This window comes from Vespula vulgaris, chromosome 16 (assembly GCF_905475345.1).
Source record: "Vespula vulgaris chromosome 16, iyVesVulg1.1, whole genome shotgun sequence".
Lineage (NCBI taxonomy): Eukaryota > Metazoa > Arthropoda > Insecta > Hymenoptera > Vespidae > Vespula > Vespula vulgaris.
This window is the reverse complement of record NC_066601.1, coordinates 2782463-2799372: the sequence shown is the minus strand read 5'-3', so window position 1 is coordinate 2799372 and position 16910 is coordinate 2782463. Positions and strand designations below refer to the sequence as shown.

At 28.1% G+C, this 16910-nt stretch overlaps 3 protein-coding genes across 10 annotated transcripts in view; 2 read left to right on the top strand and 1 right to left on the bottom strand.

Annotated features, from left to right (window-relative positions):
- The window catches only part of LOC127069769 (metabotropic glutamate receptor 2-like), a 152524-nt gene extending 148370 nt beyond the window's left edge, over window positions 1-4154 (top strand). For all 5 annotated transcript variants that reach the window (XM_051007210.1, XM_051007214.1, XM_051007211.1 and 2 more), the window contains exons 8-16: window positions 36-142; window positions 507-656; window positions 763-896; window positions 1077-1235; window positions 1424-1590; window positions 1712-2088; window positions 2418-2569; window positions 2678-2888; window positions 3199-4154. In XM_051007210.1, the coding sequence (XP_050863167.1) occupies window positions 36-142; window positions 507-656; window positions 763-896; window positions 1077-1235; window positions 1424-1590; window positions 1712-2088; window positions 2418-2569; window positions 2678-2888; window positions 3199-3416 (1675 nt within the window). In that variant the 3' untranslated portion in view covers window positions 3417-4154. The remainder of the gene's footprint in view (window positions 1-35; window positions 143-506; window positions 657-762; window positions 897-1076; window positions 1236-1423; window positions 1591-1711; window positions 2089-2417; window positions 2570-2677; window positions 2889-3198) is intronic.
- On the bottom strand, window positions 2413-9184 carry LOC127069776 (COP9 signalosome complex subunit 7). Of its 2 annotated transcripts, none has more exons than XM_051007231.1 (4): window positions 9075-9184; window positions 8040-8694; window positions 7780-7954; window positions 2413-2554 (listed from the first exon to the last, which is right to left on the bottom strand). In XM_051007231.1, the coding sequence occupies exons 2-4, from the start codon at window positions 8685-8687 to the stop codon at window positions 2535-2537; spliced, it is 843 nt and encodes a 280-aa protein (XP_050863188.1). In that variant the 5' UTR covers window positions 8688-8694; window positions 9075-9184; the 3' UTR covers window positions 2413-2534. The 2 variants fall into 2 exon arrangements, with proteins under 2 accessions (XP_050863188.1, XP_050863187.1); XM_051007230.1 differs by lacking the exon at window positions 2413-2554 and adding an exon at window positions 5376-5693.
- A 693-nt stretch (window positions 9185-9877) lies between these two features.
- LOC127069772 (arf-GAP with coiled-coil, ANK repeat and PH domain-containing protein 2) lies at window positions 9878-15981 on the top strand. 3 transcript variants are annotated; one of them, XR_007783712.1, is made up of 12 exons: window positions 9878-10135; window positions 10279-10336; window positions 10414-10472; window positions 10564-10737; window positions 10807-11451; window positions 11529-11708; window positions 11774-11880; window positions 11958-13069; window positions 13152-13251; window positions 13323-13443; window positions 13535-13792; window positions 14121-15981. XR_007783712.1 is itself a non-coding variant. In XM_051007223.1 (12 exons), exons 1-12 carry the CDS (start codon window positions 10083-10085, stop codon window positions 13701-13703), a joined length of 2703 nt encoding a protein of 900 aa, XP_050863180.1. In that variant the 5' UTR covers window positions 9879-10082; the 3' UTR covers window positions 13704-14080. The 3 variants fall into 3 exon arrangements, 2 of the variants coding, with proteins under 2 accessions (XP_050863179.1, XP_050863180.1); XM_051007223.1 differs by lacking the exon at window positions 14121-15981 and having other exon boundaries at window positions 9879-10135; window positions 11958-12141; window positions 12217-13069; window positions 13535-14080; XM_051007222.1 differs by lacking the exon at window positions 14121-15981 and having other exon boundaries at window positions 13535-14080.
- Window positions 15982-16910: the final 929 nt, after the last annotated feature.

The following is a 16910-nucleotide window of genomic DNA, read 5'->3' as shown; positions in this document are numbered from 1 at the left end:
GAACGTTAAAAAAAAAATATTTTCCTATTTCACAGAGACATGCATAAAGATTATTGCGGTAATAAAACTGGATTGTGTGATGAAATGAAACCAACCAAAGGAGTACAGCTTTTGAAATACCTACGCAAAGTGGATTTTAAAGGTAAGCAGTTACGTTACTCTCCAACAATTGGTTTCTGAAAAGCATTGGAAACACACGTTTATTCTATGCAGCAAATTCGAACATGTGTTGAACCGACGTGATACCGAATATAGTAATATTAGAACGTTCAATATTTTATATCTAAATAAAAAATATAAAATAATAATATATTATAGTATTCAGTTGGCCAATAAGTAAGTATCGAAATTTTAAATAAAATAATGTTGAAAATAAAATTTTATTTATGTAAATATAATTTCGATATTATTCATTTATTTGGCCAATCTATATAAAAAAAAAAAATAATAAAAAACAATTATTAAGAATCCTTTTATATATCCATCCAATGTCTATTTTTCTAAAGGTTTGAGCGGTGATGAATTCCGATTCGATAAGAACGGTGATGGCCCGGCAAGATATAACATCATACACTTCAAACAAACCGAACCTGGTGTCTACAAGTGGATACGCGTTGGCAAATATCTCGAGGGAGTACTACATTTAAACATGTCTAGTAAGCTACCATTGCAAAGGATTCTAGAGAACATTCTCAATCTGTTACCTCTTTAGGAACACCGTACACATTGGATACAGTGTGCTTGTTCATGTATTTGTTCTAGTGGTTCAATTTAAGCTGGGACACAATCAGACACCTGAAAGCGTTTGTTCCTTGCCATGCGAAGTAGGCCAAGCAAAAAAATATGTCGAGGGTGAAAGCTGCTGTTGGCATTGTTTTAATTGTTCTCAATATCAGGTAGTCCAGTATTTATAACAACAACAAAAAAAGAACAGAAAAAAAATATTATACAAATTCTATTTCAAATCTTTTTCCTACAAACGTATCTTAATAGGTTTAAAATCAATCGTATGTGACGTGACGTGAAAAGAGTAAAAAACTGAAAACTAATTATACATTAATATTTATTCTAAACAGATAAGACATCCAAACGATGAAACACAATGCAAGAACTGTGAACAAGGAACGGTACCAGACGAAACTCACTCTACTTGCAGCGAGATACCCGAAGAATTTTTAAGACTCGAAAGTGGATGGGCTATTGGTGCTATGTCCTTCTCTTCTGTTGGAATACTAGTAAATATCTATCTTTTTATTAGAAATCAAATAATTCATTGATTATCGCAGTCGTATATAAATATTAACATGATCGACGACATATAATAACTTGTTTTTACGATAAAATATTTAAAGAAATGAATTTTGAAGATCGAATAAACAGTTCGATAAAAAAGTGTTTAATATTTCTTTTTGAAATTTTTTAGGTGACTTTATTCGTCTGCGGTGTATTCTTAAAACATAACGACACCCCTGTCGTTCGTGCTTCCGGTCGAGAACTTTCTTACGTTCTTCTCACTGGAATCTTATTCTGCTACCTAGTCACGTTTGCTCTAGTACTCAGACCTACCGATCTTGTTTGCAGTATTCAAAGGTAAGTCAACTTCGACGCGTTTTCCCGACGCTATCCAACGTACATACCTTTCAGATCTACAAGTATGATCTTCCATTCGAACGTAGATAGATCTTCGTTCTAACCAATCATTTCCTTACAGATTCGGTGCTGGATTTTGCTTTACCGTAGTCTATGCAGCACTTTTGACGAAAACAAATCGAATATCAAGAATCTTTAATGCTGGAAAACACAGTGCCAAGAGACCGTCTTTTATATCACCGAGATCTCAATTGATCATTTGTTCCGGTTTAGTAGGAGTACAGATACTCATTAATGGTGTATGGATTGTCATCGATCCGGCTAAAGCGATGCATCATTACCCTACCAAAGAGGATAATTTGCTTGTTTGCAATAGCTATATCGATGCTAGCTACATGATTGCCTTTGCATATCCTATTATGCTGATAGTTGTTTGCACTATTTATGCGGTACTCACGAGAAAAATTCCTGAAGCCTTTAACGAAAGTAAATACATCGGTAAGTAAATGACGATGATTTAAAAGAAATACACACAAGTATATAAATTATTCAATTAGATATTACGTGTAAGTTCTTCAATTAAAATAAATACAAATTTAGTAAGGATGTTTATTAAGAAATAATTATTATTACTCATATCTTAAAACATGCACATATGTATGTATATATAATATTAATTTTTCCATTAGACATTACATTTAAGCTCGCTTATTATTATTATTATTATTATTATTTCTTAAAGCATACACAAGAGAAATTACTCAATTAGAATTAATACAATTTATGTAGTAAATGAAATATAAACAACATAATAATCATTTAATTAGGCTTTACTATGTACACTACCTGCGTTATATGGCTAGCCTTTGTTCCACTCTATTTTGGTACTGGCAATCATGTCGCATTGAGGATTACTTCGATGTCAGTAACCATCAGTCTCTCTGCTACGGTGACGATTGCATGTCTGTTCACACCAAAGGTAAAAAAAAAATATATACATATAATTTCTGAAAGTATAGATATCCAAAAGTATCGTTAAATAAATCGATCACATTGATCTATAATATATAAAACTTCTTAATTACAGTTATATATTATTTTAATTCGACCGGAGAGAAATGTTCGACAGAATATAATGCCACCAAGACCTTACAACACTACCAAAAGCTCAGCTGTAACTGGTACGAATGCTTCGAGCATGATGGCTCCTGTTACATTGACCGCTGTGACTTGTGACCAAAACAAAGCCGTTAAGAAACATATCATCAAAACAACGGACTGTTCTACGCAAAGCGAATGTAAACATTCATTATTTATATTTTCCTATTTATGATATACGAATACATTTTTTTTAATGTCCCTTATACCTCAATACAAATGAAATATAATTTTTTTTTCAAATTAAATAATTTACACATATGCACACATATCCACATATATATATTTATATAAATAATTTTAAAATAGTTAATGCATATATAACTAATTTTTAAATTATATTTACATTCACTATTAAAATTATTTATAAAAATAATACATATAAATTATATTAATATACATTGATAAGTAGTTTGTCTTATTAACTTACAAATATTTTTATGTTTAAAGATTACGAGTTAGAACTAAAAGAACGAAAGAATGGAAAATCAATACCCACTTTTGTTTCACGTGCAACGCAAACCCAATCGAATAACAACGAAAAGGAAACGCACGATAGTGTTCATCGTATTGATAAAGAATCGAAAGAAAATGCAACAACAACGAGACAAACGAATAATACGAAAATAGGAAATGGACCTGTCAACCAAAAAGATGTTACTTTATAGCAAAACGATATCATTGAAACGCCGATCGTTGCAGCTAATTTAAAACCGATTTCAAAGAAGCCTGTAATAGTCTAAACAACAAAAATCCAATACTCTTAATTGTAAAAGGAAGTAATTATAGGATATTAATATTATATAAAGAGCAATTTTTTCATGACTTTAGAAAAATTCTAAAGTGTCGTATATTGCATTAACGATGGACGAAATTTTCATTAAAAAATTTTCGATAAAATATTTGAGATAAACAGAAAATCGATTTTTCGAATGAAAAAGTATTATCTATCGAATATCATTTGTTAAAAAAGAATATGAATATAGTGGATAAATAGAACAAATCTCATCTGACAAGTTCATCTTGATAATCTTTCTATATAGAGAATTTATCCTACGTTAAAGAAAAAAAAAGGAAAAAAAATCATGGACCATAGAAGAAAAAAGGAAAGATTTGTAAATACTAAAATGAAATAAATCTATTAATTAATGTTTCATCGTTCAGAATTTAAAGGTGACTGTGATGAAGAATGGACGCGTAAATATGTACGTATATATCAATGATTAGACGTGAGGCGTTTGTAAATCGCCAAAAGAATTTTCAAAATCTATATAAATCTAATAAGAAAAAGAAGATTTAAAAAAGTGAATAGATCGAAATAATAATAGTAATAATAGTAATAATAATAATAATAATAATAATAATAATAATAATAATAATAATAATAATAATAAATAAATAAATAAATAAATAATACGAAGTCACACTTTCGAAGAGATCGATGCTCTAAGTTGCTCTGTGATTTAGACGTAACTAAGTAAAATTTTGTATCTCTTCTGTGTATATAATATATAAGAGAAAATCTTCTCCCGCGTTCCACAGTTCATGCCACAATATCATGCACAATTATGCTAATATTATTGAGAGAACTACGTTTGTAAATATTTGTCGATATTGAATCGAATTGATCGATTTATATAATAAAAAAGAGAGAGAAAGAAGCGAAATAAAAGAGATGAAGAAAGAATGACATATGCGTAGATAATGTTGCCAAAAACTATATATGTGTATATATATATATATATATATATATATATATATATATTTAGAATATATTTCTTTGAAAATAATTGTAATATTTGTATAAACTGAATCCTGTGCCATATCCACAGCGATAAAGATCTATTGTGCTCATTTTCTGTATATAAAAAATAAACACTTTGTATATAATATATACATATATATATACACATATATATGTATATATATATATAATCAACATCTATAAATCGATGTTAACATTTAAAAATTAAGGATATTATACTCTGACTTAGAAAACAATATGCTTATTCTTACCAGAGTTATCTGCAAACACAATAGGAATGAAATGATTCAAAGGAAAGTGATCTATAACGTTAACGAGCATTGATCTTTCCAATATCTTTTCCTTGATATTGTAAAACATTTAAAAAGAAATATATTCGTCGTAGAAGAAAAAATAAAGAAGAAACGAAAAAATAATTTGTAAATACGTATAACAAACGCATTCTCATTAGATTTTACGAAATATTTCTAATTCATAATGCGAACGAGATAGAATTTTAATTGTAGTTTTAATCGTATACGTACATACATATGTATACTGAAAGAATTTTTATTCGCGAAGCTTCTTACTTTGAATTCGCCTTACAACGAATCCTCAAGGCAAATCGATTCAAATTTCTGTGATTTCGTTACATTTATCGAGAAATTTTTGAATTAAAAAAAAAAAAAAGAAGAGAGAGATAAAAAGAAAGAAAAAAACAAATGATGTACGTGTTTTTGAAAGAAAAAAAATAATAAAATAAAAAGAATAAGTTAACAAATAAATTCATTTTTTAATTTTTTTGCATTCATCTTGTTATCTAAATTTCACCGAACGTTGGTCTTTCTCTATACAGTGAAACGAGAGATTAAAAAATCCTCACTCTTAGTATAGTTTTTATTTGTTATACGTGCACACCAAAAGTGTTGCAACTTACAATAAATATATATGAAACATTTTAAAGATGAAATTTATTTGTTAAAGTATAAAATTTATATATAATAGAGACGTCGAGATACACCGTCGAACGAAATCCCCATACATGTTTTCCTCTAATTTAATCACCCTAACTCGTTCTCCGATCACCCCAATTTCTTCACCGACGGCCGATCGACCTCAGTTCGCGACGTAGAAGATCCTGAAAATGGCGTTGTAGATCCTGAAAATGCCGCAGTAGATCCTAAAAATGTGTCTGTAGATCCTGAAAATGCCGATCAGTCTTATGGTTTGTAACTTTTCAATAAATATACAACGTTAAAAGAGAGTTAAAGAACACCAAAAGAAAAAAAGAAGAATATGATTATCTTGAGGATAAACTTCAAGTAATAAAGAATGAACAGGAACAATATAACATGATCCACACCTCAACTTATTAATAATTAATAGCGCACTTTTTCCTTAGTTCATCAGCACTATCACTAATACGAAATCTACTATTATCTATTAATAAAATGTATATTAAATAGAAACAATGATCTGCAAAGATTTGAAATAAAAGGACACCATGGGAAAGCTAAATGTACTTCAAACTTCTCTCTCTATCATCCTCTATATTTCTTGCCAAATACTATTTCCAAATTCTATAATCTATTAAAATTGATGAATCTACTATCACTCAAATAATGATAAGACTGATCCTTGAGAAACCTATGAAAATTCTGATTTAATGACTATTCATTCTGTGGACATGAAGGAGAGGCACCAAGGGATTAGAGAAATAGAAAAGCCTCACTAAAATAAATTACTTTTTATTCCATTAGCAATTACAACGCTTTTAAAATTATACTGACATTTGTATTAGCTAAACTACATCAATGGTGTTGAGGTTTTACCTTTTTGGACATAGAACCTTTCATCAAAAACTATCTGCTCATCTAATTACGTTTTTCTCCGAACACTAAACGATTTTAAAGACTTTGTATCTGTATCAAACTTCAGCACATAAAAAAAGGAGGTATCTCGAAATGACCGAACGAATACTAATCAATCATTTGGACGTGCTATTTTTAGATTGGATAACAATTGTACAATATCAGATATGGACTATAAATTCTATCAATCTAAATAAGCTTTGGTTTGAATAAAAAAAAAAATGATATATGTATTAATGAACTGTAGTATTAATACTGATAGTATTAATGAACTGTACAAGGTTTCTAAACATTTTAAATCCCACAGAATATATTCTGTCTTCCTAGAAAAAATGTCTTACTGTTAGATAAAAAATTTTGCGCAAGAATAATCGTAACATGTTCACCACTAAATCTGTGTCATTTACTGGATAACAAGCAAACTAACTCATTGACTTCCCAAATCATTCAATATTACATACATTTGTGTCAGTGCTGTTTAAGAACCAAGAATGAAAATTGCAATGTTCATTTGCTTCATAGAAGCCAATTTTCAACTTTGTCAAACTAAAACATGCAAACCAAGAAATAAATTTTATCAAAGACACATCACTATCAGTGAGTCCACCAGTATACATCATTAAGTAAACTTTCGATGTATCTCATATAAGATAATTTTCCTGCCATATAATTACAATTATACCTTTCAGTGGTATTTGCATACTTTTTTTTATAATGAATCCCACATAATGTGCATAGATGTTACTTATTCATATCAGTCCATGAAATTATACTAATATATATTTCATTATATATGAATAATTTTTAACTTTTTGAATCACAATATTGCACTTAATTAATAAATTCGTTCTTTAATACTACCCCCTATTTAAATTCTCTTATTTTTATCTTAAATTAAATCATTTTAAGAAATTAGGAGTTTTAATCTTTGATGTTATTGCAAAAACAAAATTTATAAATTAAGATTAATATTACACAATTATATTCCACACAAATTTTATGTGTGTATATATGTATATATTCAAGATTTTGTACATGCATTTTTGCAAACTTTTAAGTAGTTCCTTTCATTTATCCATTTTATAAAAGTAATAACTATTCACAGTAAGAGATAGAGATCTCTAGTTCTCTCTCTCTCTCTCTTTCTCTCTCTCTCTCTCTCTCTCTTTCTCTCTCTCTCTCTCTCTCTCTCTCCCTCTCTCTCTCTCTCTCTCTCTCTCTCCCTCTCTCTCCTTCCAATTTAACACATTTATATATTAATGATAAAAAATTATTGCATGTTATGAGAAATATAAATTTCAATAGAAGTTTGCAAAATAAATGCTGTACAGGGCACATAATATACTACAACTCTATCACAAGTAAATCACACTTGTATGCAAGTTGATAAATAACTTTAGGTCTTCCAAAACTTACCACTGCCTCTGAGACATTTCATCTTCTGTTGCTTTTTCTTTAAATCTGGTAGCACTGGTAAGGCTTCTCTACCAGATTCGCTGCCACCTGCACTAGAACTACCTCCTGCTACATCAGCTTCTTGTACTCCACCACCACCAGCTTGAGCAGCAAGCAATTTCTTTATATTGGCAATCTATAATATATCAACATATCTAAATTATACAAATCATGAATATATTTAAGCAGGAATCTTTAATATATTCAAAATAGAGCCTTACATCTCGTTGTATTCTTTCTTTGTGATAAGTAGCTTTTTGTTTTTCTACATTTGCACGTGTTACTTGTTCTTCAATACATGCTAAAACAGCATCACAAGCTTCTCCCCAAGCAGATAAAGTTTCTGCTACTACTCCTGCATCACCAGGTCTAACATCGCGTCCTAAACCAGCATAGTCCACTTCCAATTGAGAATTCTTTTGATCTAATTTACCATGTATTATGTCTGCATATATAGCTTCTATTATTAAATCCTCTAGATCTCTGACATTTTTTATATCAAGTTCTTCGAGTAAGACAGAATAAGGTATACATTTAGACTTGGTTGCAAGAGTTACAATTGTAAGATGCTGAAGCTTCTTTTTTTGCGTTGGAGTCAATTCCAGTACCTTATCTTTATTCTCTAAATATTGTTTGTATGTACCATATGCAAATAAATTTAATGTATTCCAATATTGAACATATGGACCACTTTCCAATTCCTTTATATTTGGCATATCTAGTAATTCACCGAAGACATGAACTCCTGGTGTTTCTACAGCTTGACGTATTAATTCCAAAGCCGCTGCACCTTTAGCTGTTTTTGCAAGCAGCACAAATTGTTCCAAAGGATTACTTGTTGACTTTTCGGTGGATGTACCACCAGTCATCTTGAATCTATTTGCAAAAAAATTATTAAAATATTCATTAATATTTATACTATGTATGCATACTAAAATATTGACAAGAACAATATTCTTTTTTTTTTTTTAAGATAAGTTATATATAAAAATAATCGATTATGATTGCAAGACAAGGTTAAATATTAAGATTAAAAATTAAGATAATCGCAAAGATAGAAATTAAAGCGAAAAACACAGATTTTTTTATATGTAATGCATGCATAAGATATAATATATTATAAGATTCGAATATTAGAGGTTAGGTGATGCATGTTTTCTAGTCATTTGTATAGACAAACATGTAATTATTACATTCTTATTAAATAATTATCTCGAATTAAAATGATATATGATATTGTTGAATATTAAACTTACATCGTTGAGTTAACTATCCGAAAATCTTACCAAAATTTTTCACTTATTCACCCTTTTCGTAAATGCGCAAGTTTATTGCGCATAGATTGAACTTCGAACGTATACAAAAGTAGACATATATATATATGACGTTTACATTTTTTTTTAAAAAAGTATCAATTTCGTAAGTAAATATGAAATGAAAAATTCTAACAAGAAAAATAAAAGTAGAAATGATTCTAAATTTATTACAGATTTGTAAAATGTAAAAAATGATAAAATTTTCTTTGCGAATTTATCTTCTTTCTTTATTTTATAGTTTTATACTTTTGAAATTTTAGCAATTAGGCAATATAACAAACAGTGCCGCCAAGTAGCGGTAAAATTAAAAACTAATTTTTACAAATTTTTTTTCTTTCAAAATAAATTATCCATTATAAATAGAAATAATATTTTTTCATATCCGCGCAATAAATTCGTCAGTTTTAATATTATTTCAAAAAAAAGTTTAATCATGCAACTATTCTTATTTGATAAAAGTTATAATCGTGCAAAGTTTTTTACCATTATTAATATTGCATCCCTAATTTGAATTAGATATTGTACTATTATTTACATACACATTATACAATGAATATTTAAAACGTAAGCCTTATAAAAATGTTTAATGTTTTATTTATTTAATTCTAAAGACTCTCGTTAATTATTACGTTAATTCTTGTATTATATCTATTAATAAACTTACATACTTTCTTATATCTATGCACAGGATGCACATCTGTGGAATTATATAGGTTGTCAACACTGGAAGACGGAAAGTTGCAATTTCCACTAACTTCGTTCATAGTATTTGACAGAAAAATGGAGAATCTGTTGTCCTTTAATACTTGTTGAAACATAATTATCGTTAAAGTTTTTTTCTATAGAAAATTAAAGATTGATGGAAAATCGCGGACGAGAAAAATCTCGAGATTATAACACGTCAAAGAAAACTGTGCTTATTAAAATTCAGATATAAAAGTCTTTAAAATGAAGCCTTTGATCGAATTCGAAGAATGTTTGCGAGACACACCAAAATTTCGGTGAGAATTACGATGTAATTAAATCTATATACTTGACAAAACATATATATTATTTCTTAAATAACATGCAATTTTTTCAAACATTTAAATATCATTATTGTTTTAAAGTATCATCCAACAAATGATTAAACTTTCTTTATTAGGTCTTGCATCGAAGAAGTTGAGAATAATATAGATATTTTGGAACAAAAATTGGATAAGGTATTAATATTGTTATGATTATTAATTTTACAGTCATTAAATAAACATGACTTTAAACTATTATTTATATATCATAGGTGTTAAAGAACTGTAGCCTGATGATTGAAACTGGAAAAGCTTTTGTTGGACAGCAAAGGTTAGCACGGCGCAGTGCATTTAAAGAAATGATGTTTTATGAAGCTGTATTTTTATAGAATCGTATTATAAGATTGATTAATTTTTTGCAGTCAATTTGCCAACAGCTTATGGGACTTATCATTGTATTTTAGTAGTGATCCTGAAATAATGGCTTTTTTAAATAAGTTAATTCATTCTATGCAGGAAATGAATAAGTTTCACAGTATATTATTAGATCAAGCATCTAGAACTATCATCAAAGATCTGAATATATTTATGAAAAGGTAAATTATTTATAATTTTATCTTTGTTAATAATGAAGGACTATTTACTTAACTAATTTAATTTAATAGCGACATTAAAAGAGTGAAAGAAACACGTCATTATTTTGAGAAAATATCTGCGGATCTAGATATAGCCTTAAATCGCAATTCACAAGTTCCAAAATCACGACCTACGGAGTACGAGGAAACCTCGAACATTTTATCAGCTACACGATCATGTTTTCGCCATACTGCTTTAGATTATGTTCATGCATTAACAATGTTACAAACACGCAAGCGACATGAAATACTGGGCTCTCTATTAACTTATATGCATGCTTGTATAACTTATTATCATCAAGGTAGTGATCTTGGCCAAGACTTGGATCCATTTTTAAAGGATCTTAGTGAAGATCTTGTTAGAATGAGAGATGACTCTAATAAACTTGAAAAGGAGATGGAGAACAGACATATTTACGTTACTAACAGAGATTTAACTCCTTCACCTATACCTGGTAATCCAAAGATGGAAGGTTATTTATTTAAAAGAACGAGTAATGCATTTAAAACATGGAATAGAAGATGGTTCTGTTTGAGAGATCATCAACTTGTCTATAGAAAACGAACCGGTGATGATGATTATACCGTTATGGAAGAAGATTTACGTCTTTGTACTGTAAAACCTGTAGTAGATTGTGATAGACGAAATTGCTTTGAAGTACTAAGTCCAACCAAGTAAGTAGATACAATTCTACTTACTTAGTTGGAATAATTCTTATCACATTTGTCTACTATTTATAATTTTAATATAGGAGTCATATGCTACAAGCTGATAGCGAAGAAGCGTATCTAGCATGGGTAACTGCCATGCAACAAGCTATTGGTGCTGCTATTCAACGAGGCATGGGTACTTTATCTACTACTGGTTCACAAGAACTACAATTAAGAGATGTTAAATGTCCATCACGGCCTCCACCTAAACCTAAATCGAGGTGAATGTAAAATAATATTCAAAAGATAATTCCAGAAATTCTAGAACATTGATTTGTTATTTTAGAGTATGGGAACAATTATTGAAGATTTCTGGAAACGATGTTTGTTGTGATTGTGGCGGATCGAATCCAAGATGGGCTAGTATCAATTTAGGCATTACACTTTGCATAGGTAAATTTCATTTGCGAGAAAAATATAATTTAATTATCTATAATATATAATATATGTATTTTTATATATATATATAGAATGTTCCGGCGTACATAGGAGTCTTGGAGTGCATTACAGCAAAGTACGTTCTTTAACATTAGACGATTGGGAACCGGAAATATTGAAAGTTATGGCAGAATTAGGTAACAGTGTAGTAAATAACGTATATGAGGCGTTACCAATTCCTCCGAATATGATTAAAGCTACACCAAAATGTAACAGGTATAATAGATCCTTTAAATTTTATTTTTTATCTATTAACATCAGATCTCATTATAAAAATAATTATTTTTCCAGCAACATACGCGAAGCCTGGATAAGAGCAAAATATGTGGATCGTATGTTTGTAAAACCTCTAACTAATATTATTACAAACGAACATTCGCCTAATCAGGAACAAAAGCATTTTCGTAAATGGAGCGTTCGTAAACTACGTCGTAGACCACGTAGTTACGATCTTGATTCTTTAAACCGAAACAAGACCATCCTGAATTCTTCCAAGGGAGCTTTGTGTTCAAGTTCGGATGACAGTAAACATACATCAATAGAAAGCTTAAATTCCGTTGAGAAATCAATATCGCAAAAAACGGATACGGTTTCTACAAAGTCTGATAATTCAAGTACTGATATAAAAAATAGTTCAACCCTATATACAAAAATATTGACTCAAACACATAACGACGTGAATGAAAATAACAGTGTTTGTAAGATCATCGATTCAGAATCTGCAGCGAACAACGAAGAAGTACTTAAAACAGATGTATCGAAATTTGAAGAAAGTGTCAACGCATGTGATAATATTACCTCTGATATAAACGATATATCAAACGACAAAAATAATGACTTGGAAATACAAAAAACTGAGAAGATTATGCTATCCGATGTATTGATGTTTGGATGCGATCTACCAAAATCAATGATCGATGGTAGTTTAGAATTAAGTTCAGATCAGGATTCAACAGCTGGTGAAGATGAAGAATTTGCTGATGAAGAAGACATAGAAAATTTACATCCTGAAATGTTACTTTATAAAGCAGCAGCTGCACATAATCTACCTGTTATGTGTGCTGCTTTAGCTGCAGGAGCAGATAAATTATGGTCAAATGTTAATGATAGAGGTCGTACTGCTTTGCACCAAGCCATAATAAGCGTACGTAAAATTTGATAATTATCAAATATTTATGATAATCTGGGTGTCTGTTTGGAATAATTCTTAATTTGTATTTATTCAGGGTTCTGTGATGTCCTGCGAATATCTTCTATTAAATGGTGCTCGTATCAATTGTCAAGATGTAGATGGAAAAACTCCTTTATATTTAGCTACAGAATTAGGTTCGTAACTACATATATAATAAACATATTTACTAAATATAATATACATACTATTTTCTAATGTACATTAGGACATACGGCTCAAGTATGTTTGCTATTAAAACATCGTGCAGATCAACATATTGAAGATGAAAGTGGTGTAAAGCCTTTATCGATTGCAGTAAAGGAAGCTAATGCTGATATTGTTACTTTGTAAGTATAAATACATTCTTGAGTAAGAGAATTTTATTATTATTATTATTATTATTATTATTATTATTATTATTACTACTATGTATTTTAGATTACGACTTGGATTGTTAAATGAAGAAATGAAAGATTCTGAAATAGGTGTTACTGGGGATGAAACATTTAATGATGTTGTACGTGACTTTAGTCAGTTAGCTTGTTCACATCCAGAACGATTACAACGGCGAAATGAAAGCAACAATATTCCGCATGCACCCGAATGAAAAACATTTAAATGTCGATGTAGGAGAAATGAATATAAACAATTTGTCTTTCAGTTTGCAGGGTAATGCGAGTGAAATATAGGAAGCACGTAAGTATAAATAAAATATAAATGTTTGTATTTACAACACATGAATAAGAAGAAAGTAACTATGCATAAAAAGCCAATGACGAATGAAAAATTATTTAACGTTTACATTGGTACCTGAGATTTTCAAAGCATGTAAACATAGAAATGGGTATCAAATTTATATAATGTCCAAGGTATCTGATTTTTTTTTTCTTTTCTTTTTTCTTTCTTTTCTTTCTTTTTTTTCCTTAATAAAATTATAAAACAAAAAATATTATTTTTTATTCATAAAAAAATAACGATTTCGAAGAGCATGTGGTCTGTCATTTATATAATATACATTTTGCAGTTGGAGAGCATGAAAGAAAGCCTATTTATCAGTACCTAATATATTGTTAATATTGAAAGTAATGGATAATCAAAACTGCATTGTAAAAAGAGTACTTGTTATTTGCCATTTTTATGCTCAATGACCTAACGATATATAGGATTAAGTTTTATAGACTTACTGTCTTTCTATGTTTGCTATTGATATCATATATAAATGCATAGTTTATGTGCATGTTACTACCTTCTAATCTATAGATATATATATACATATATATATTACAAAATTGTACTGATTATAGTACAGTATTATGTGAGAATGAATTTTATTGATATTTAGTTATAGATATTATTAAAAATAAGAGGTCATTATTTCGCGTTAGGGTTAATATTAATTCATAATTCATTTGCATGTTAATTAATACATAATCAATTTTGTGTGCATGTAAAGCAAGATGCCAAAAGTTCATGTACTTGTACACTAAATTATGGATCTGACAGTATATCCGAATAATTTAATATAGTCTTCCTTATAAAAAATTCCAATTAAAAATGTATTGAACGAATGAGACCTATACCGTAGTAGATATGGATTATATCTTCGTATATATAAGAACATATTAGTAAAATATGTATGTATTTTTTTAATAAGTACTTATATAATTTTAATCGTCTAAATTATATAGTAAGATTTTATTGATTAATTATGATTTACATATTATAGCACTTAATTTATGTCTTATTTATATCTTGAATACTTTCATATTTCTACCATTTGTTTTTTATCTCCAAACTATTATTATAATGTTTTTAAAAAATTTTTCCAATTAGTTTGGCAAGTAACGCGTACTATTTCTCTTTTTTTTTTCGTGTCAATGTTTATGCTTCATGTATGATATATTCTATGAAAATCGTATTAAGATATTACAATATATATTTGCTACATTCCTTTAAATTACATTTAAAAAAGAAATATTTCGCTATTCGTAATATACATAAACTAAATTTATAAAAAACACATTAAAAAATATTAGAAAACATTTTTTTTAATTTAATTATATCTAAAGGTACGCATCATATAAAGGTACCTGATATTTTATTAATATGCTCTCGAGTTACGTTATATTATATTTTTATTTTATGTTTATTACAAAATATTTAAGATGCGATTAGTGATAGTTACCCTTCGATTCTATCGAAATATCATTATTTCGAAATTTACAATAACTCTCCTATAGAAAAGAAATAAGAGTAAAAACAATAAGAAGAATAATACTAAAATACATACTATTATATATAAATAAATAAAATTCTTAAGTTCAAAGATCTGAAATCTACAGCAGAGTTTACAATCCCAAAAAAGAAATATATATAGACTAAAACAATGACTGTGGTTTATTGTCTCTTTTACGTTTTACACGAAATAAGAAAGTCTTCTGTGACAATTTATACATATTTGTTATTTTTTTTATAAAGCAAAAACAAAGAAACGAAAAATGTATAAGAAAATTATTTTAAGTGGCAAAAATTATCTGATACTTTATATCATAATTTATACATTATAAATTCCAATAGTCTAATCAAGGAACGATATATATATATATATATGCATATATATATTTCAAATTAAAGTCACTGCTCTTATTATATTAAAAAAAAGTTGTATGGCATTTTATAACAATTTATTATAATTTTTATACGCGATTGATATATTAGTGTACACAATCTTCTTCAATGAATATTGATACTGCCTTTTTGCAAAGATCTGTATTATACATCTTTATGTATACACTGCTGTTAATGAAAACATATAATATTTATAATAATAAATATTGTGGCTACATACATACATACATACATACATATACATATATATACATACATATACATATACATATATATATATATATATATATATATATATATATATATATCTTTATATATGGACAAAAATCGAATGTTAATAATAAGAAAAAAGAATTACTCAATGTATAATATTGTATACAACTTCCATAGTCTGTAAAACAATTTTGATCATTAATAGCTTTTTATATATATATATATATATATATATATATATATATATGTATATATATATATATAATACCTACTTTATATGGTGATATATATTAATATCCTTAATTACTCCAAGTAAAAAGATGAAACTAGATGTAATTATTGATACTACCTATGTATTGATAATATACCAGTAAATTTAATTATAATTGACAAATACTTTGAAAGAATTTTTTATATCTTAACTACAACATATATTCTATTAAATAGAATAAATCATATTTTAAATTCAATAAATTAAAAAAATGTGGATATAATGGCGAACATACCCCAATAGAATAGAAAGTGTAGCATTTAAAATAATTCGCAAACGTAACAGGAATCCACAATTATTGACATATAAACAAAAATAGGAATGTAATATTCCAGCAGATCAGTGAAGACAGAAAACTGCTATTACCAATATGTCAGTAAAACAGAAATGAATTTCACCGATACGTTGATAGAAAAGGAAATCGGTAACTATGTTATCGATGATTGATAAAATAATTCAATGAGACCTTGTTTGTCAAAATCGAACAAAAATTTTGTCTGTACTCATTATTTGCATAAATTGTTATAAAGCCTGAAACAATGAACATCTTAAACTTTCAATTCAACACATTTTTCCACGCCTAACTAATTAAAATAAATGGCTATCAGGATTTAAAACTTTTTAATTTTGATTTTATATATTTTATTTATTTTTTGTATTTGAAAAAGAACAATATTATTATTTGTCCATGTATAAATTCAT